This window comes from Acanthochromis polyacanthus, chromosome 7, assembly GCF_021347895.1.
Source record: "Acanthochromis polyacanthus isolate Apoly-LR-REF ecotype Palm Island chromosome 7, KAUST_Apoly_ChrSc, whole genome shotgun sequence".
In the NCBI taxonomy this organism is placed as follows: Eukaryota; Metazoa; Chordata; class Actinopteri; family Pomacentridae; genus Acanthochromis; species Acanthochromis polyacanthus.
In genome coordinates this window covers 8,410,714-8,429,515 of record NC_067119.1, presented here as the reverse complement: position 1 = coordinate 8,429,515, position 18,802 = coordinate 8,410,714, and the positions used below count along the sequence as shown (strand labels likewise).

General features: G+C 41.0%; 1 protein-coding gene across 1 annotated transcript; it reads left to right on the top strand.

The window, feature by feature from the left end:
* The first annotated feature begins 1,592 nt into the window (after window positions 1–1,592).
* On the top strand, window positions 1,593–14,134 carry prodhb (proline dehydrogenase (oxidase) 1b). The gene is made up of 14 exons (XM_022218974.2): window positions 1,593–2,059; window positions 2,904–3,112; window positions 5,129–5,163; window positions 5,256–5,405; window positions 5,632–5,696; window positions 5,813–5,929; window positions 6,128–6,201; window positions 6,690–6,771; window positions 7,410–7,502; window positions 9,040–9,186; window positions 10,584–10,759; window positions 11,712–11,810; window positions 11,912–12,000; window positions 13,014–14,134. The coding sequence occupies exons 1-14, from the start codon at window positions 1,718–1,720 to the stop codon at window positions 13,202–13,204; spliced, it is 1,869 nt and encodes a 622-aa protein (XP_022074666.2). The 5' UTR covers window positions 1,593–1,717; the 3' UTR covers window positions 13,205–14,134.
* The last annotated feature ends 4,668 nt before the right edge of the window (window positions 14,135–18,802 follow it).

Sequence of the window (18,802 nt, the reverse complement as noted above, 5' to 3'; positions counted from 1 at the left end):
TTTGGTTGCTGTTTACATCACAAGCATAATAACTTCCAGTCCAATTACTTTTTTTTGTGTGAGTTTTGAACAAATGATTGCACAATACATGTGTCTGGGGTCTCTTGTTTCTTCACCGTTGAAAATCTCATTCCAGCTGTGAGCTTTGTGGATCTTCAGGGGTCTTTCAAAAGGATTCAGGAAATAAGCTACACCCTCTAAAAACGTTATGACATTTTTGTCCATATGTCAATGCAACCTGCTGTCAAAATTCAAAATGGAAAAGTGTTATGATCCTTAACGGTGTATCGGATTGTTTTGGTAGAATTAGAGAATTTACAATGAATAACACTGATGTTTTCCCTGTCACTCGTATGCTCCAAAAAAGCAGATCTCATCCTCAAGTTGTGTAATTTATGTGCACTGTTATGCATAAAAATAATGTTGCAGGGGTGGAATTGTGAGTCCCACAAGTACTTCAATATTCTGCAAGCATATGGTTATTTGTCTTGCAAATTATTTTGAAAAACAGTCAGTCCCTCTCCATTACAGAGCTCTCCAAAGTGGTCAAGTTTGTTGTTCCTTGTAATAAATTATTGAATCAAAACAATCTGTGGTACAAGAAGAATTTAGATTTCTCTCTGGTCACTGATTTAACCCCTAAAAATAACACTTTCTGTGTATTAAAATTACATGTTTAGAAGTATTTTTTGTCATGAAAACAGTCGCTTTCTGTCTTCCTCTGACATCTAAGTCTACACTGCTGTCTCCATCAACTCCTTCCCACTCGCTGCAGCTCAGCACACCAGGTCACCTCAGACATTGTAAAACTACTCTGTGCGACAAAATAGCAGCTTGTAATACTGGAACAATCCAGTCGTACATGTTCAAACTGGAAAGTGATTCTGAAGAAGAACAAAGACACAGAAAATCCCCATTTTGTAAAGTGACAGAACTGGCTCCTTGGGTGTGTTATTTATGAAATCAAAGAAGCCTGAATCACCGTTTTTGAGTCATGTACACTGCAGGTTCATGGTGGAAATGCTCAACCATGGCGCTATCTGCTCATTTCACTCAGAATATGTCTTCCAGAATATGAAAAAAACCCCCATGTGGACATGTAAACAAGCTAAAAATATATAAATGTATCCAAAATAGATCAACTTGATTGCAAGAGACACCCCCCCCCCCAAAAAAAGTTGCATTTAAGTAAAACGAGACCTAATAAGATGATTGTTTATCATCCAAAATGCAGCCTTTCAATATGTTATTAATACTGCGGGTAAATGAATACTTGAAGCTACGTTTATGCTCCACCTACCCAAAATACTACTACTCTGTCAAAAATCTGATAGCCTTAAAAGTGTATTACACCCAAATAATGCCCAATAACTAAGAATATATATTTTTAAAGGGTTAATGCACTCAAAACTGTACACGTTTTTTTTTATAAGTGTCTGTAGATTAAAAAAGCCAGCTCCCTTTTGGTGTGGAGTTGATGAAACACAGGCTTCCCTGAAACACGATCCTTTTGTGCTGCAGACTGTGCACCAGCGCAGATCATCTGATGCAGAAAAACTTTTTGGGCGAGTGCGTCACAGACAAGACGACCAATCAGGTGACGCTACTGTGACAGTTTGGCCTCCCGTTTGTTTACACCGCCGCGTGCGCAGCTAGCAGCAAACACAACCGCTCTGCTAGCTTCGCCGCTGCCCTGACCTCCACCTCATACCGGCTGATGTTTCACGTTAAAACCGTCTCTGCCCTCACACGGGCCCGGGCGGACATTCACTTCAAACGGTTAACCTCCACCCGGAGACTCGGCTCCACCGTCACGTCCGCCTCGACGGAGCAGGAAGACGATGTCAAGACCGGCGGCGGCGGCGGCTCTCCTCGGTCGGAGTGTCCCCGACAGTCTGGGGGAAGCAGAAGAGGAGAGAGAGACGCTGCTAATGAGATCTCCGTAGACTTTGACCAGACCCAGGAGGCTTATAAGAGCAAAGACTCATTAGAACTGCTCAGAAGTTTGGTGGTTTTCAAACTTTGTTCCTATGACTTCCTGGTTGATAAGAATAAAGAGGTAATGAGGTGTTATCTCACTGTGCTAATGTAAATTTAGCTGCTTAGAGTTTAGTCAAAGTTAGCTTAAATGTTCTTGTATGACAAGGAAAAGGCGTGTCAAATATATGGGCGAAAGGTATGAACAAGAAGTGATACAGCATTATTATACTGTATTAGTGCGATATGTTGTCCTTAGCAGACTGCTATATTCATAACCATGTGTTTATACATAGATATATGTCTGTGGCAGCCTTAAGTTGTGCACGTTTCATGGTTTAAAGCCATTGGCCAAACAGGTTGCACCCACTTCTCAAGTTACAACCTGTTTTTCCAAGCATGAAAGCCCACGTTGCATAACGTCAGCTGGATGCCATGTTATTTGTGCAATATTTATAGCTACTACGCAAATGGACAGGGCACAAGACACACTTTCCATTTATAAAAGGCTGTTCCTTTACGCCAGTGTTGTGATGCACGGGGGCTTTGATCGACTTCCAGCATGGCAGGCTCATTCTCTCCGCTCTCATCACATCTTCACATAATCAGTGGAATCAATGGGAAGCCTGCCTGTGCTGGTGAAAGCGAGTGACGACACAGAATGTGGAGTAGTGATCTAATCTGGCATTGCTGTGATTTTCAGTGTGGCTGCATCGGTTCCCTCTTTGTGCTTGTTTTTGTGAAGTTATAGCTTGAGGGGAAGAGCATGTTTTAAATGCCTCTGTTTGGCAAAGTGAACTCACTTCCTTCAAAACATGTCAATCACGGGTTTAGCACAAAATACATTTGAATTATTAATCAGAAATTATATGTGCATTATATACTTGTCAGTAATCATAAACTGGTTCCTCTCCCTCTCTGCCTAGATAATGGATCTTGGTAAGAAGATCATGGGTCAAAAAGGCTTTGACCAGTTCATGAAGATGACATTTTACGGCCAGTTTGTGGCTGGCGAGGACCACAGGGCCATCAAGCCACTGATCGAGAAGAACCAAGCCTTCGGCGTCGGCTCTGTCTTGGACTACAGCGTCGAGGAAGACATCAGTCAGGAGGAAGCAGAACAGAAAGAGATGGCGTACGTATGAAAGTTTCAGCGTTACTTTACATTTCAATAAATACTGCATGCATAAAAGATAGATCTGAGTCTGTGTTATCAAGTGTATTTTTCAACAGTTACTATCTAAAGCAAGGTGAAGTATGAATTACTTTTCTATATCAGATTGCAAATTTTCAGAGTGAAAACAACAATAGGACAAATTTGCATTTTCTTCTTCTTTAATACCAAATGTAGATTCGCTTTTTATGGCCAGCAGGAAGTAAGCCCTCTTTGTAACATGATTTGTTGGCATACTCACGGCGTCTTGTTCTGGAGAGATTTTCTCACTTGTTAGGAATCCTGTCACATGGGAGCACAAGACAGGAGCTCTCCAATCTGTGAGCTGATGTAAACTTGGACAATAGTACAAACGTTATACAAGCAGTCTCCCTGGGAAGCACAGAGGCAATGGTACTGTAGCTGCAGCTCTGGGCATTCATGCATTATGAGTAATTAGGACATCTCACAGTCCAAAATAAAATTTGGATATTTTGGCCCACGTAGGAGTTGTTTCACAGCGAAATCGTGAATAAAAGAGGGAGTTTGATGCTCTTTTTTTTTTTTTTTAGAAAAAAAGACAAATGTATTTGTTTGATTTACTTTACAACCTTTTATACCTCACAGTAGCTTTGTAAAGGTCAGATGAAGTGAACGAATAAGGCTACGAAGCAGCATATTTGTGTATCCAACTAAATCAGTCTGTTAACACAGACCGACAGCCGACTGCATTCTCAGCTTGTGCCAGACAGACTGTCTTCTATTATTGTTTGAGTATGTTATCACATTCTGTAAAGTGATAGAGCTGCCAGGCAAGCCGATCGCTATGACGACCTTCCTTAAACTTTATCTATGTATGTTTTTTATACCGTATCACCTGTAACAAGGTGTCATGGCACAGCTTTGATATGCTTTGTCTTGTGGATGGCTGCTTGGAAACATCAAACGAGGTATCAAATCTGAGCCTAGAAAGGCTTTTTTTTGTTTTTTTTTTGTCAAGCATACACCTTCAAACCGTAAGGCTGGAGGACAAGACACATTAAGCCAGCTTGATCTGAGACAGCAGGGTTTGACAAGCTCTCCAGTGATCTGTCAAGATAGCAACAACAACATTAGTCAGTTCCTTGCAACAGAAAGAAGCTATAAAGGAAAGGAACAGAGGTAAATCCTGGCTTGATTTGCAGAACATGATACAATACCAGCCTTTAAAATGCGAAGGTCATCTACACTTAGAAATCCATCCTCTGATTATATTATAAGATTACTTTAATGCAGGCTTTTGAAGGCCAATGTTGACTTTTTTTTGTAACAAAGCAGCTGATCTTTTGCGCCTGTAGTCAAATTCGTGCCAAAACTAATAATCATTGCCTCTGCAAAGATTTGAATTCTTTTTTAGAATTCATTATTTATTTATTCTAAACTACAGCAACGAAACAGCAAAAAAAAAGCTTCCACTCCTCTATTTTTAACATTAAAAATTAAGGAAAACGGCACAAAGCAAGTGGGCAAAATGAATAAATGAAATGTGGTTAAAACAGTGCAATTTCAGTCGGTGTCAGACGGATTCCGACGCAGCTTGATCCAAATTTCTACGGTTAAATAGAGCGCCTGTCAGAAGCATGCACAGTTAAAAGAAGAAAGCTCCTTTTATTTTCCCTGGCTTTGAATCCGACTGATGTCTCTGACGTCCGGTGTGCTGACTGTGTAGTCGTCTGTTTGGTTACATGAGCTCCCCGGTGCCTTGTGATGACGGGGGGAAGAGGTCAAGTGTGGAGTGAAGCTACAACTCTGCCCTCAGGAGGGTCAGCGGCGGACAATGTGACACTTCAGCATATTTTGGGTCACTACACACTTTATCCGCCTCTGGCATGCCGCTCGCCACCAAGCTAAAATGTTCACAGAAAATGTGCTTGTTTCTGAGTTGAATTTTCATGCAACATATATTTCTAATATTGCCAAAATATAGGAGAAATCATTTAACATAATCTTCTGTTTTAGCTCCTGTGTGTCGGCGGCAGAGAAAGAGAGCATAGGTAAGCCGCCTTGTTGTGCTCTTCTTATTTGTGGGCACGGTGTATGATGTAATTAGAAGTAATAGGCATGCAAATTTTATTTTCACCCTCAGGCAAAGACCACAGAGAGAAGAAATATAAAGCACACAAACAGTTTGGCGACCGTCGCGGGAAAGTAACTGGAGCTCGCACTTATTTCTACGCCGATGAGGCCAAATGTGACCAACATATGGAAACTTTCATCAAATGCATCAAAGCATCCGGTAGCTGAAGCAAACCGAAACGAATCAGTAACACAAGATGGTGACATGATGTCTTTTGTGTTTTTATGCTTTATATTAAAACATGAAGCACTGAATGTTGTGATTTCATAATCCATGGACATGCAGCGTACATTGTACTGTCTTTTTTTTTAGATATTACTGTCATCATTTGATTTATTTTAATATAAATATATTAGAAACATAAACAAGCATGTCTCGCCTCTAGGTGGGGGTTCGATGGATGGTTTTTCTGCCATTAAAATGACTGCACTAGGACGACCTCAGTTTCTGGTAGGCACTAAGGGGTGATTTTAAAGGTCAGTGTACCAATTTAGCTGATGCTCTTGCGGTAGCAGTGGACTAGACTGAGATTCTGCTTTTGCCTTTTTTTTTTTCTTTTCCGAAAGCTCCAGTTCTCAGAGGTCTTGGTGAAATGGCGGCGATTTTTCATCTTCCTGGCATCACAGCAGGGGAAAGATGGCATGCAGGCCTTGGAGCAGAGACTGGAGCTGACACAACTGCAGGTAATGTTTTTTTTTCCCCCTCTTCCATTTTTGTTCTGCTGATGTTTAAATATACATGATAGATGTGTGAGCTCCACTGAACATAATGCTATAGATCATCTGTGCGCTGTCACGACATAGACACAGTATGGGGATATTGCTACAATATTTTGCTGCAGTAGCTGTAGTACAGTGCTTTAGATCTGTACGTCTTTGTAGGAATTCCTGACCAAACTGGGTGCAAAAGGGGATTTCTATGGCTGGTTTACTGGAAGGAAAGAGGAGTCCACTGGGTAAGCAGGATCACAGACTACTACTATCTGTGTGTGTCGACGATTAGTTCAATAAAACTGATCATAAAATAGAAAGAAGTGTGTCCTAATACACTGCAGTGCATTTTGCAATGGACATAACCATTTACTCACAAATCCAATATACTAAAGAAAATATGCATTTCAATACAATATTCTCGTTTTATGCATTTTCACAATGTACTTTACTCGAAAAACAAAATATTTCAAGCCAAATAGTTTGTTTGAAAAGATGATCACTTTAAAACATTTCACTATTTTTGTATAATCTCTATGGCAACACAGGAGGAATAACCACCGAAAAGTCCGAAAAGCTTGGACCAGAAGTTAATCTTTAAGTTTGTCTTCAGTGACGTGATTAGGTGAAGAGTAGCTAAAGTAAAAGTAGAAAAATGATCAAGATGCCAGTAGTATTTCATTCTAACCAATGTGCTGTTCCTATCATACCTTTCTATCCTTTTTCCTGACAGATCCATTGACATGCTTGACTGGAACAGCCTAATAGATGACAGAACGAAGATATCGGATCTGCTTGTTGTTCCAAATATAGAGGTCAGTGTCACAGAACACTGAGAGAGGGAGGGAAATTTACTGTAGGTATACTATATCAAATGCAATACAGCTTAACAGTATACTGGAATATTTAAATACAGACGGGGATTGACAGTAAGTTTGATGTGTAAACCATTTACTGCTGGCACAAGATCTTAGGTATCAGCAGCACCTGATTTGAGCAGATTTTGTCTTACAAGCAATTTACTGAAATATAGTTCAGTTGCCGTGAACTGGTGAGCTTATGAAACATTCATTGCAAAGTCATTTTGGAAGCAGCTGCCAGTAACCGAAGTGAATGAACAAAAACCAAATAAATCAGGTATGATTTAATGCTTGTTTTTGTATTTTTCTATCAGTTTCTGTTATTTTGCATTTTTTTAAGGGTAACACCAGATATGGTATGAATTTGAAGTAAAGTGTCTTTTTTTTTAAATTGGATGAGTGGGATTTCACTTTTAGCAGGAGGTCTGGATGTCAACAGAATCTGGCCAATTTAGCTTCAGAATCTCTGTTGATCTTGAACTCAGGACAGCTGATGGGTGGGTGAAGTACGAAGGCCTAACAGGTGTCATGCTGTGTGACATTTGGTTCATTAGCATCTCATTGGGCACTCTCTCTGGGGCTGCTTTCCCCAGCTAGGTGAGCTGGAGCCTCTGCTGGAGAAGTTCACTGTCGAGGAGGAGAAACAAATGAAGAGGATGCTGCAGCGTGTGGATGTTCTGGCGAAGGTAATCTTGCGTCTGTTCTAAAGACGGATCGCTGTATGCAAACTTGCATACACTTGGCACCAATTGCATTTGTTGTTGAGGTGCAATGAGCGAGCACTTACAGCTTAACCTAATGTAGTAGTGATAATTTATAGCATTTGTAGTGACATTTTTTTGTGCAGCGCCTTGCAGTCTGTGCACCAGTATCTTTAGTAATATGAAAAGATCTGTAATGTAATGTAAAGCAGAGCTATCTTCAATACAATCAAAGCTTCTGCACTGATAACCTCTGCAACTATAAGCACAATAACAGAACTAGAAAAGCACTCAGAGAGCACAATACTCCGCCAAGGCTGGTCATTCACCCATATGGCATTGTCAGAAATGCAGCTTTTTTTTTCTTTTTTTTTTATAAATGCAGCATTTGTTTATAAGTTATTGATGATCAGAAATCACGGCAACATAGAGTGTGGCTATTTAATGTAGATGTACCCACAAACAAAATGACCTTGCGCTTAGCACAGATGTGTATTGTGAATGTGTATGTTATTTACGGATACTGAATCATGTGACGTAAATGTGTAGCGTGTGGTGGGAATTGATGGGACTCAGAAAGACCCTCGCAATTTAATCAGTTGTTCCTTGTATCATTTCGGACGGATAAGGCCTGTTAAGGCCGAAGCAGTGGTCAATTTGTAGTAGAAACGCAATCGTGTGATCGTCAGCAGGCGGCTGACATAATGTTCACCTGTCATTGTGACACCATGCCACTATCTCGTAATGATGCAGAAGTCTTTAACAAATCCAGACTATAAGCTGCATCACTGCAAAAAAATCGAAACAGTTGTTCCTTGTGTCATTTCTGACCTTCCCTGAAAATTTCATCGAAATCCATTAGTCCAGTTTTGAGTAATGTTACTCACAGACAGACAGAGGGACAAACCAACACCGATCGTCACATAACTCTGCTGTGTTCCTTGGTGGAGGAATAAAAAGTCACGTTTGTTTAGTTAAAAAAAACCAACACACCATTAATTCAACTACAATAACTGCTTTAAATTAAACTAGAAAAGCACTCAGAGAGTGCAGACCTCCGCCAAGGATAGAGAGGAAAACAGGAAACCCATGTGGTAAAGGTTCATGAGCTGGAATCGAACCTGCATCTCTGACAGTTCTGTTTACAAATCACCTTCTTAACCAGTTGAGCTATCTGGTCACCTTGTTACTATTTGTTGGACGACATACTAACCTATGATGTTTTTGTCATATTTTGGACCACATACTAAAATATTCAAAGTGATCCAGAATCCAGGATCCTTTCCGGATGATTGCCACCAAAATTAAATCAGCTCTTCCTCTTACCGTGGTCTACATCTCCACAAAATTTCATGTGAATCTGCCCAGGTGTTTTTGAGTTATCTTGCTAACAGACAGACAGACAGACAAACGGACAGACAGACGGACACACAAACGCCGGGTGTCATATAACCTCCATGGCGGAGGTAACTATAGTGCAGTAAGCAATTTCACCATATTAATGAGCTCTTCCGTGTCCCAGTATGCCCTAGAAAATGGTGTTCGCTTGATGGTGGATGCCGAGCAGACCTATTTCCAGCCGGCGATCAGCAGACTCACACTGGAGATGCAGAGGATCTACAACAGAGAAAAGCCTGTGATTTTTAACACCTACCAATGCTACCTAAAGGTACGAATCTACAGCCGGCAGAAACATAAGATATATGGCTCCAAATGATAATATTCTCACATGCAGCAGCTGTAATGGTTATGATAAAAAACGTTTCAGTGTGTAAACAGATTTAATGAGCGAAATGGAAGAGAAGAGCGCACATTGTTATTGAGAAATATGGTGTTTTGCTTCCTCTGAACTCCAGGTAGCTTCCGGGCAGTTTTTATTTGCTCCTGTCACATTTGTAGCCACTGTGGGCTAATTTTTCAGGGCAATATAAAGGCCTGCATCTTTATAGAAACAGCACAACCATGACTGGAAGTAAAGTGAATGTAAAAAAAATACCTGTTTGCAGTATAAAGAAGTTACAAGGCCATAAATCATAAAAAATGAGAAAGAAAAAAAGTAGAAATTCTTTGTTGAGCCAAAAAGTTGTTGAATATTTGTCATGTGACTGTTGGTTTCCTCACTAATGGGTTCAAGATTGTGCTAAAGAGTGCAGAATTTTTGGGTTTATAAAGAATTGGTCATTGTGAATTGGAAATTGTCGACCTTTTTTAAACAATGAGATATAGAATAAAATGATATAAATGAGATATAGAATAAAGTGATTTTTTATTATATATCACAATATCAAGCTTCGGTTCTGCCAAGATTTCTGATGAAACAAATAATCAGATCTAAAGTCCTGAAGTTCAGTTACTTTTGGAAACTAGAACATCCAGTGATTCTTTCAGTTTTTATAGTTTCTGGCCTTGATACATGGTGTGATTTTGGTGATTTGTTCAAATTCCTTTCAAACCTACTGTCAGTTTATTTGGTCTAGAGTGAAAATACAACAAGTGAGAAGCTATTTCATCAGACTTATATTCATGCTATTAAAACTCTTTTTTCAGCTTTATAATTATGTAAAAAGTGCTTAGGTTTAGCGTATTTTTACTTAAAACATACAGTATTATCAGTACACTCCTTGTTGGATAAAATACAGCTATGCAGGTTATTGTGTTACTGTGTCCCATTTTCTAACAATAAGTTAACGTGGGTAATGAGTCACTTCTGTTTTGCTAGTGATATTGTATTACCAAAATGAGGCAAGTTCTTTTTATCTGTGAGACTGGCATTTGCAAAGAAAGACGACAATAAAGTGATACCAGCTAATCCTGTTTCATTGTGGAAGTAATGAAGGGACATGCAGATATATTCACAGGGTTATCCTTAATAGTCTTCATGGTATCTGATGGGCTATGCTAAATTAGCTTAGGCTTGGTAAGACATATAAAGTCTACATCACCTGTGAGGGCTTTGTTAATTGGATTTTACTGCATTGCATCTGTTGGCTCTGTAATAGCTGACTAGTTGATTTAGTCAGTAAAAATGGACTTTCTGCTCAGCTCATATCCTTTATTGTTCTGCAGGAGGCCTATGACAACGTTACTATGGATGTAGAATTGTCCCGACGTGAGGGTTGGCATTTTGCTGCCAAGCTGGTGCGCGGGGCCTACATGTATCAGGAGCGAGAGAGGGCCCAAGAGATCGGATACGAGGACCCTATTAATCCTGACTATGAGTCAACCAACAGAATGTACCACAGGTAGGAGCCAGGGGTTGTGACTTTGTTTATGAGCTACTGACCACTGTGTAAATCTGCAGCCGCACAGTTTGGTCCCTTTTAGCCAAGCCAAGCTCTCATTTCTTGTGCTACTCACAGAGAAGCTGTCTGCTACGACTGCAGGCTTTTGTGATTGGACACCAACCAGCTTCGAGTTAAGTGTCCTGCACTCAGGACCCAGGAAAACACTTTTATTATTATTTTTTTTAAATTCTGAGTCATAGAAATAAATTGGCCACCTTCTTGGCACAAACGTGCTGCAGTGGACAGCACAGAGATTACATTTTTTGAGAAGTGGTTCTTCATTTGGAGTTCCTGGGTTCAACATCTAGTGTCAGCAATCTGATTTGCCCCCAGTGCAAGTCAGAGCATACAAGCTAGCTGCAATGCTGCTGTGTTGTAGCATTTTTTGGGGGGATATTCCAGGATTAAGGCACGCTCAAAGAAATCACCCTATTGAGATCAATATGTTTTGAACAAAAAGAAGAAAGGCCAATCTGAAGTGTTCAATAAGGTTTTGTGTGAAACAACAACAAAGGGTGAACAAAGCTCGGCTAATGAGCAACAGCATAGCATGGGGTGGATTCAGAACACACAGATGGTGATAAAGAACATGTATATTGACCCCAGCATACTCAGAGGTCATTTCAGGATAGCTTTCTGGTGTACCTGCTTAGTATTCTGCGGTACTTTTACTGTTTAGCTGTGTGGAGATTGTCTTTTAGTGTGCAATGAATCTTACATGCTAATGAGAAAGATTTATTTGAATGTGTTACGGAGCAATGCAGGCCCAATACCCACACTATGCAATATATAGTCCATATTTTATCGTGAACAGTTTGGTGATTCCTACTTCAAAGACAAAAGGTCGCAGTACTGTCAAGACAGCAGCTAAATTACCTCCGTTGTGCGTGTTTGCTTGTGTCTCTGTAAGATGCTTGGACTATGTGCTGGATGAGATTGCACTCAACAGAAATGCCAATGTAATGGTTGCCTCCCATAATGAGGACACGGTGAAACACACCTTGATGAGGTAAGGTTTCAAATCTGTTGCAAACCCAGTTTGTACAACTTTGCATCTGTATGAACCAAGTTGATTTAGTATCCCTTTCTGTGTCTGTCTCTCTCATTCAGAATGAATGAGCTGGGTCTCTTACCAACTGAGAACAAGGTGTACTTCGGTCAACTACTGGGCATGTGTGATCAGATCAGCTTTCCACTCGGTGAGACACTCTCTGTTGCACAACCATAAAAAGACTAGACACCGATCTTTCCTGTCCTACATAAGGAGGATTTGACAGTTTCAGTTCAACCTCTGCAGGCTCAGTACTCGCCGCCTTCCCCCTGCAGCTCTCAATTGCGTCTCACAGAAGTCTGGAGTTAACACGCGTGTGCCCTACAGACTACACGTCCTGCAAGGAGCGCACATGTAGAAGTCAGTCTGCAGGTCGAAACATGACATAATGAACTGAGACACCTCGGTATTGACCAGCTGTCTTAATGAAGCGCTGCTGCTGCTGGCTCTCACCACTTTGTCAGTTAAAGACAGACACAGGGGCGGCAGGCAGTGGTCTGTCAATGTGAGGTTCAAGCTGAAATGGCCTTGACCGGTATCGATGTAAATAGACACACGTGTTTCTTTGTTGCTTTCTCGAGGGATCGACAGCCAGTGCTGTGTCTTTGAATCCTGAAACAATAAAGAAGTCGCTTTATAAAATACAGCAGACCGGAGCTGAGATCTATATATTTGACAATCACTTCCTGCACCAAATGTGTCAGATTTAGTATTTTATGATCTGATTTTCCGCTATGCTGTTGCTCGGGATGTTTTTTGCTTTATCGTATCGGTTTTTGATGTTTTTCTCATTACTGTAGATGACTCGAGACAACATTTATTTCAACAAAATTCCAGAGTAAGCTCCGGCAAAACAGTATCGTAGCATGTGAGCTTGACTAGCGGACGGCAGCTGTTCCTCAAATTGAAAAGCAGCAAACTAGGGACGTCTGTGCACATGGAGGGGTTTTGTTTGATTAGAAGGATTGTAGCGATCATTCTGTGAGGGACAACGGTTGAGATGACGTCCAGTTGTGATGTGTTCTCTGGAGTTTGTCAAAGATAACCTGTAAAAATAATGTTCTCCGGAAAGTCTAACAACGGCGATACTGATCCGCGTTTATCGTCTTCATTTATGTCACACTACAAAGCCGTATTTCCTTTATCTCCCATTCGCTCCAGGCCAGGCAGGCTTCCCCGTCTATAAGTACGTCCCCTATGGGCCGGTGAACGAGGTGATGCCCTACCTGTCCCGGAGAGCGCAGGAGAACCGAGGCTTCATGAAGGGGGCCCAAAAGGAGAGGGAGCTGCTGTGGAAGGAGCTGAAACGCAGACTTTCCTCTGGAGAGCTTCTCTACAGACCGACGTACTAAAGAAAAAAAAAAACACAAGAAGAGGGTGTGTCAACGTGTTGAAGTTTTATTTTTTATCTTCTCTGGTTGAAGGCTGCTGCTGTGACTGTTTGTTCTGCTGCTCCCTCAGCACATGTCCTGCTTTAGCCTGTCCTGGAGTTTTCGCGCTGATGGACTGTTTTCTGCATGTCACTCTGTTTCTCTGTCTTGTTCTTTCCTCCGTTCTCTTCCCCACCTTCCCCCCATCCATGTTCCCTCCCTTTCCTTCTTTACCCGCCTCTGCATCCATAAGCATTGCTCATTTTGTCTTCCCATTGTCGATAGAGCTCTGGTATCCATCAAGTGGGCATCTTTACTGCTCCAAAAGGACTCCCTAAAATGTCAATGAGACTGTGCTGGGCATACTTTTTTATTACCCTATTTATCTTGTAGAGGGACAACAATAATAAAAAATAACAGGCTTGATTTAAATTATAGGAAACATTCTATCTTTTGTATTTTTTTTCTTCTACACTCCTGCACAGCCAACCCCGGGGAGAAGTATCTGTTCTGTATATTTATATTTGAGGTTGTCTTGCCTGTTTTAGAGCAATACCTGCTTAAGGATCAGTGAGAAAGTATAAGCCTCGCAGCACAACCGTCTTTCTTCTAAGGCTGCGAGGCTTTTGTTGTCGTATTTACTTGAAGAAGCTATATTCTTGGTCAGTGAGGTGTTACGAGTGAAAATAAAAGCATAGAGGTGCCTGCGAGGCTGGCAGGTTGTTCTTATTTCGTGACATAGAGAATATGCAAAAGAATAACAAGTCAGAGGGTTGTCTTTTGCTCTTGGACGAATTACCACTGTGAACTTCTGCTCTCTGTTGACATAAATACATTTGAAACGAGTGGTTTTATTTGTTGGTTTTACATGCACAGTAAATAAATAGAAATATACTGTATGAATACCAAAAACGTACTTTCTGTTTTTTGTCGTGCCCGAAGGACTGGATGTTATCGACTGAAATATTGTTTTTGCACAGCCTGGGTTGATTTGGGTTTTAATTTGGTGACATGTCCTGCTTAGTTATTGATACACAATTAGTATTTGAGTCAGAGGGTAACCAGGCTTCATGATAATTATGGCCTTGTCATTTTATGAGAGCAGTCGGTGCTCTGTAGACCATCATTTAATTACCCATGATGCTACGCTCAATACAGATCACAGAAATTGGATGCATTAATCATTACTCAGAAGAAACTTTAGTGGCTGTTAAGTTTTACTGAGGCAGAGCGCCACAGAGCTGTCACCGCCGCTGTATTCTATCGGTTTAATTAAGAATCAAGTAGACTTTTGATGTAAGATGTGCCTTTGGGTATGCAATTGCCAACAAATCCCTTCTTGCGGGGCGGCGGATTTTTTTTCTGTTTAGCTTCAGTCGATTTAGAGGACACATTATGGTGTGGAAAATTCCGCACATCCTCCAAGTCAGTCAAAACCAGCAGGAGGTCAGCAGATTATTACCAGCACTTCTGTCTACCTTAAAGCACACAGGGAAGCGATAAAGTCAACATAGGCTAATTTACTTTCATGTAATGAATGTTGACTTTGGATTATGCATGATGAGGTGGACGGCGTACGATTTCGTCTGGCTCCTCGGCCGTTGGTGCCACATGGGCTGACGTCTTGAATTGTTTGTTTGGCTGTGCCCTTGGCTTTGTGGTTGCCGTGGGACCGCACAGGGCTTTCGGTGCTTTTTCTAAGCACGGCTGCATATGCGGCGACAGGCCCCGATTTGAATACATACGGGGCTTTATTTTTCAGGGATAGAACTTTGATACAGATTTTGTTTTTCTGCCGCACAATGGATAGATTGGCTTCGCCGCTGCATTTCAGCCGCCACTTAAGCTCTAATCAGGGCTTGTGTGCCAATAGATGAACTGACAGTAAGGAGGGCGCCGACTTTGAGCCGCCCAGGAGTATTGTGTATTTTTATCTTTTGACAACAAACTGAGAGATTACTGGCTCGGAAATAGCGGGCCCGTGCACATTCCCTTCAACAGCTGTAATCATATCTTCAGTGATGAGACATTGTTAAGGTTTTATTTCACTCTAGGAGAACCAAGTAGGGGTTTGGGAAGTTATTTTGTAAAATGCAGCGGGATGCCTCATGAAAAACATCTCGCAAAGGTTGAAAGAGACACACACCTTATTACAAACATTAGATTAGATCCTCTCGCATCACCAATTTTAGGCTCAAAAACATATAATCAGAGGCTTCATCTCTTACATATGACTGCCAATTGTAGTAATACTCCCCATAGACTTCATATGAAGAAAACACTGCCTCACTAACTGCCTGCTGGCTGCTCTTTTCACTGTAAGAAAATCCAGTTTGCCATCACTGCATTTCCCATCAGCTACAAGAAGCATTCAACAGGCTGCCTGAGATTTTTTGGTTCTTTGGTCCACATAAAACTACAGTGGAGATGGAGGGGAAGGCACAGAACCTCAGAGAATAGACTGTATTTCCTGACATTGCGACATAATCACAAGATCATTTCTACATGGCCAGTCAGAATAACAAGCACAGTATAACTCAGCATCAATGAAAATGCTGCGTGACATGTTGTCAATATTTTATAACAACATCTGAGACTAACTTGGCTCAAATGTCAAACAAGGAGGAAGGGGGTTGTTAACTTTCTGCCAGACACTGACATCTCCCTGTAAAATAATTGGCAAATCTTAACAAGAAGGTACACAGAAAATTCTAAGTAATTACTGGATAACAACAGTGGAACAAAACCAGAAAGTTTGCTGGTTTTGGCTAATTAGTGAATATCCCACAAATAGTTCCTCAGTAATTGGAAATAGTCTGTATCCTGTAGTCGAGAAATAGTTCGATGTTTTGGGAAATTTGCACATTTAGTGAGTGAGATGAGACATTCTCATGTCTGTGTGATAAATATAAAGCTAAGAAATGGTCCAGCACATAACCTCTGGTAAAACAAATGAAAGCAAACAAACCTAAAACAAACAAAAAAGTTCCCAGCCTGTGTGCTGTGCTAAGCTAACCGGCTGCTGGCAGACTCTTCATATTCACTCACACTTCAAGGATCCTGTCTCACACCACTGGAGACTGAGCAAATAATTTTAATACACAGAAAGAAAGTTGTCACAAGCAAAATTTACATTTAAATTTGTTAATTAAATTTAGTGTACCCTGCAGGAACGCATGACAAGTGCTACTTCATAGACAAAGCAAAAACAATCAGGCAATAGTCATTTGCTGCACATCCTCCCAGGTTTTTTAATGCATTTATGTATGTGTCTGTTCATGCAGATATTATTTGTTCATGTTGATTAGTGCTCTCGCTCACGGAGGAGGTTAAAGTCTAAATTAGCTACTGTAGCCGTAAGCTGAAGTAGCATTCACTCTTTTACACATGAAAAACATTCACTCTTCTTCATTAATGACATTTTAGCCTTTAAAACTTGCTAGAAAGTGAAATGTGAGGACGATGTGATGTAGCAAAATACACCAGTCAGCCACAACATTAAAACCAGCTGCACCTGCTGCCAAAACAGCTCTGATCATTGTTACATAAATGTGGAAGCTCTATGGGTGTCCTGTTATGTCTGGTCCTGAGACATCGGCACTGGATCCGTTAGGTCCACTGGGTTCCTGGATGCGGCCTTAATGGATCAACTTGTACCACTACTAACTGTGTTGGTACAAAAATGTGATCTACTCCACCCATCTAAGCATCGAGGTTTTGATCTGTACCTGGTCTAAAGTGGTCCAGATGCGGAAAAAAAGCAATAAAATGTCCGTGTTTTTATATTCTAACACAAAAAAATAATGGCTTTCCATATCAAAACTTCTGTTTTTGAAGAGTCTTCAGCCTTTGTACAACAATCTATCCCAGATTTGACGCACATAAGCTCACTGGGTTTTGATCTGGATCTGGTCTAAAAAGGTCCAGAAGCAAAAAAATCCCCCAAAAAACAAAAAAAACCCCACTAAAATCTCCATGTTTTTACATTTCAACACAGAAAATAATAGTTTTCCATTACAAAGATTATGTTTTTCAAAAGTCTTTAGCGTTTGTACGACAATCTATTGAAGATTTGACCCACCTAACTGGCTTTTGATCTGGACCTGTTCTAGAAAGTTCCAGATGAAAAAAACCCCCTAAAATCTCCATGTTTTTAAATTCTAATGCAAAAAATGATGGTTTTCTATGTCAAAAGTTCTGTTTTATAGAGTCTTCAGCCTTTGTACGACAATCTATTGAAGATTTGATCCACTTATGCTCACTGGGCTTTGATCTGGACCTGGTCTAAAGTGGTCCAGATGCAAAGGAAAAAGCATTAAAATCTCCTTGTTTCCAGGAAAATCATGAACCTGTGGAAATCAGCGTTGCTAATTTCCATCACGATGGGCAACGGTGGGTTTCAGCAGAGTTTTATGTCACTGTGAACATCCGTAGCTGCATCTGTCCCGCTCATCTACATAATGTAAATCTATTGCAGGCCCTCCCTACATCACCACCTGTCCTGTCAAGCCATGTTGACGTTTGCAGCGATTTCCCCGTGGACAGCAACCACGATGAAACTGTTTGACTTGTCAAACTACACCTGCTACAAAGCCATAGTGGATTCATGGGTAGTGAAATATTTGGCTAAACTGTTGAATCTTGCATTTTGTCTTCAGCTTTGTGGCATTTTTCTTTGCCTTTTATTAGAAGTGAAGGGAATCTGTGTTGTTCATCACAGCCACTTAGCGAGAAATGTGATGAATCACTGAGCCAAGTTGACCTCGGCGCTTCGACCCAGTCCCGCACGGAAGGAATCCCCCCCCGGCCACAGTCAGCTCTGATGTGAACCAGCGAGTAAACAAATGAGTCGTAAACCCAACAGATGGGACCTGCGATGACTAATTCCATCGGCCCGTATAGAGTGGCAGATTGTAGCGCAAGTGATCAAAAAGAGCAGGAGAGAGGGAAGAGACGGAAAGTTTGTTTTCTGTCTTGCGCGCTGTCAAGTTTGCGTGACGAAAAAGCGCTTTTATTTCACACACCAAAGCGTCACAACGTGCCGCCTCCATCGGTGTCATCACTGTGCTTATCAAACAGAAATCACCTGCCCAATCTCCTGAGTGGATTTGTGTGGCAGAGCGTTGGCATTTATCACAATTTTTGTGACAGGGAGGACTGAAAAAATGCAAATAACATATCACACGCCTCACGCATCCCTGAAATTATTTTTTTTTCCTCCTTCTCTTTCTCTCTCTCTGTCTGTCTCAGTCAGTCTGTTATCAACGACTGGTTTGTGTTTTTAGTAATCTCATTTGGAGGCGAGTAAAGCTGTCCAGGAAGAATTACAAAACACAATGGCCATGACAGCAGCTTCTTCCCAGTTCTCTTCCTTTAAAGTCACCAGTTAAAGGAGGGGTGACTCCATTTCTCAGTTTACCATTTCTCCCCCACACCTAAACCTTTTGTTCTGTGCCAAATGGATGGCGCCCATATATTATAGATCATTAAAACACTTTCATCTGCTCTCTCTGAGATGCATGCTGCCATCCCATCCCATCCTATCCCTTTGAAAATGATAAGCATTGTGCAGCATGAGTG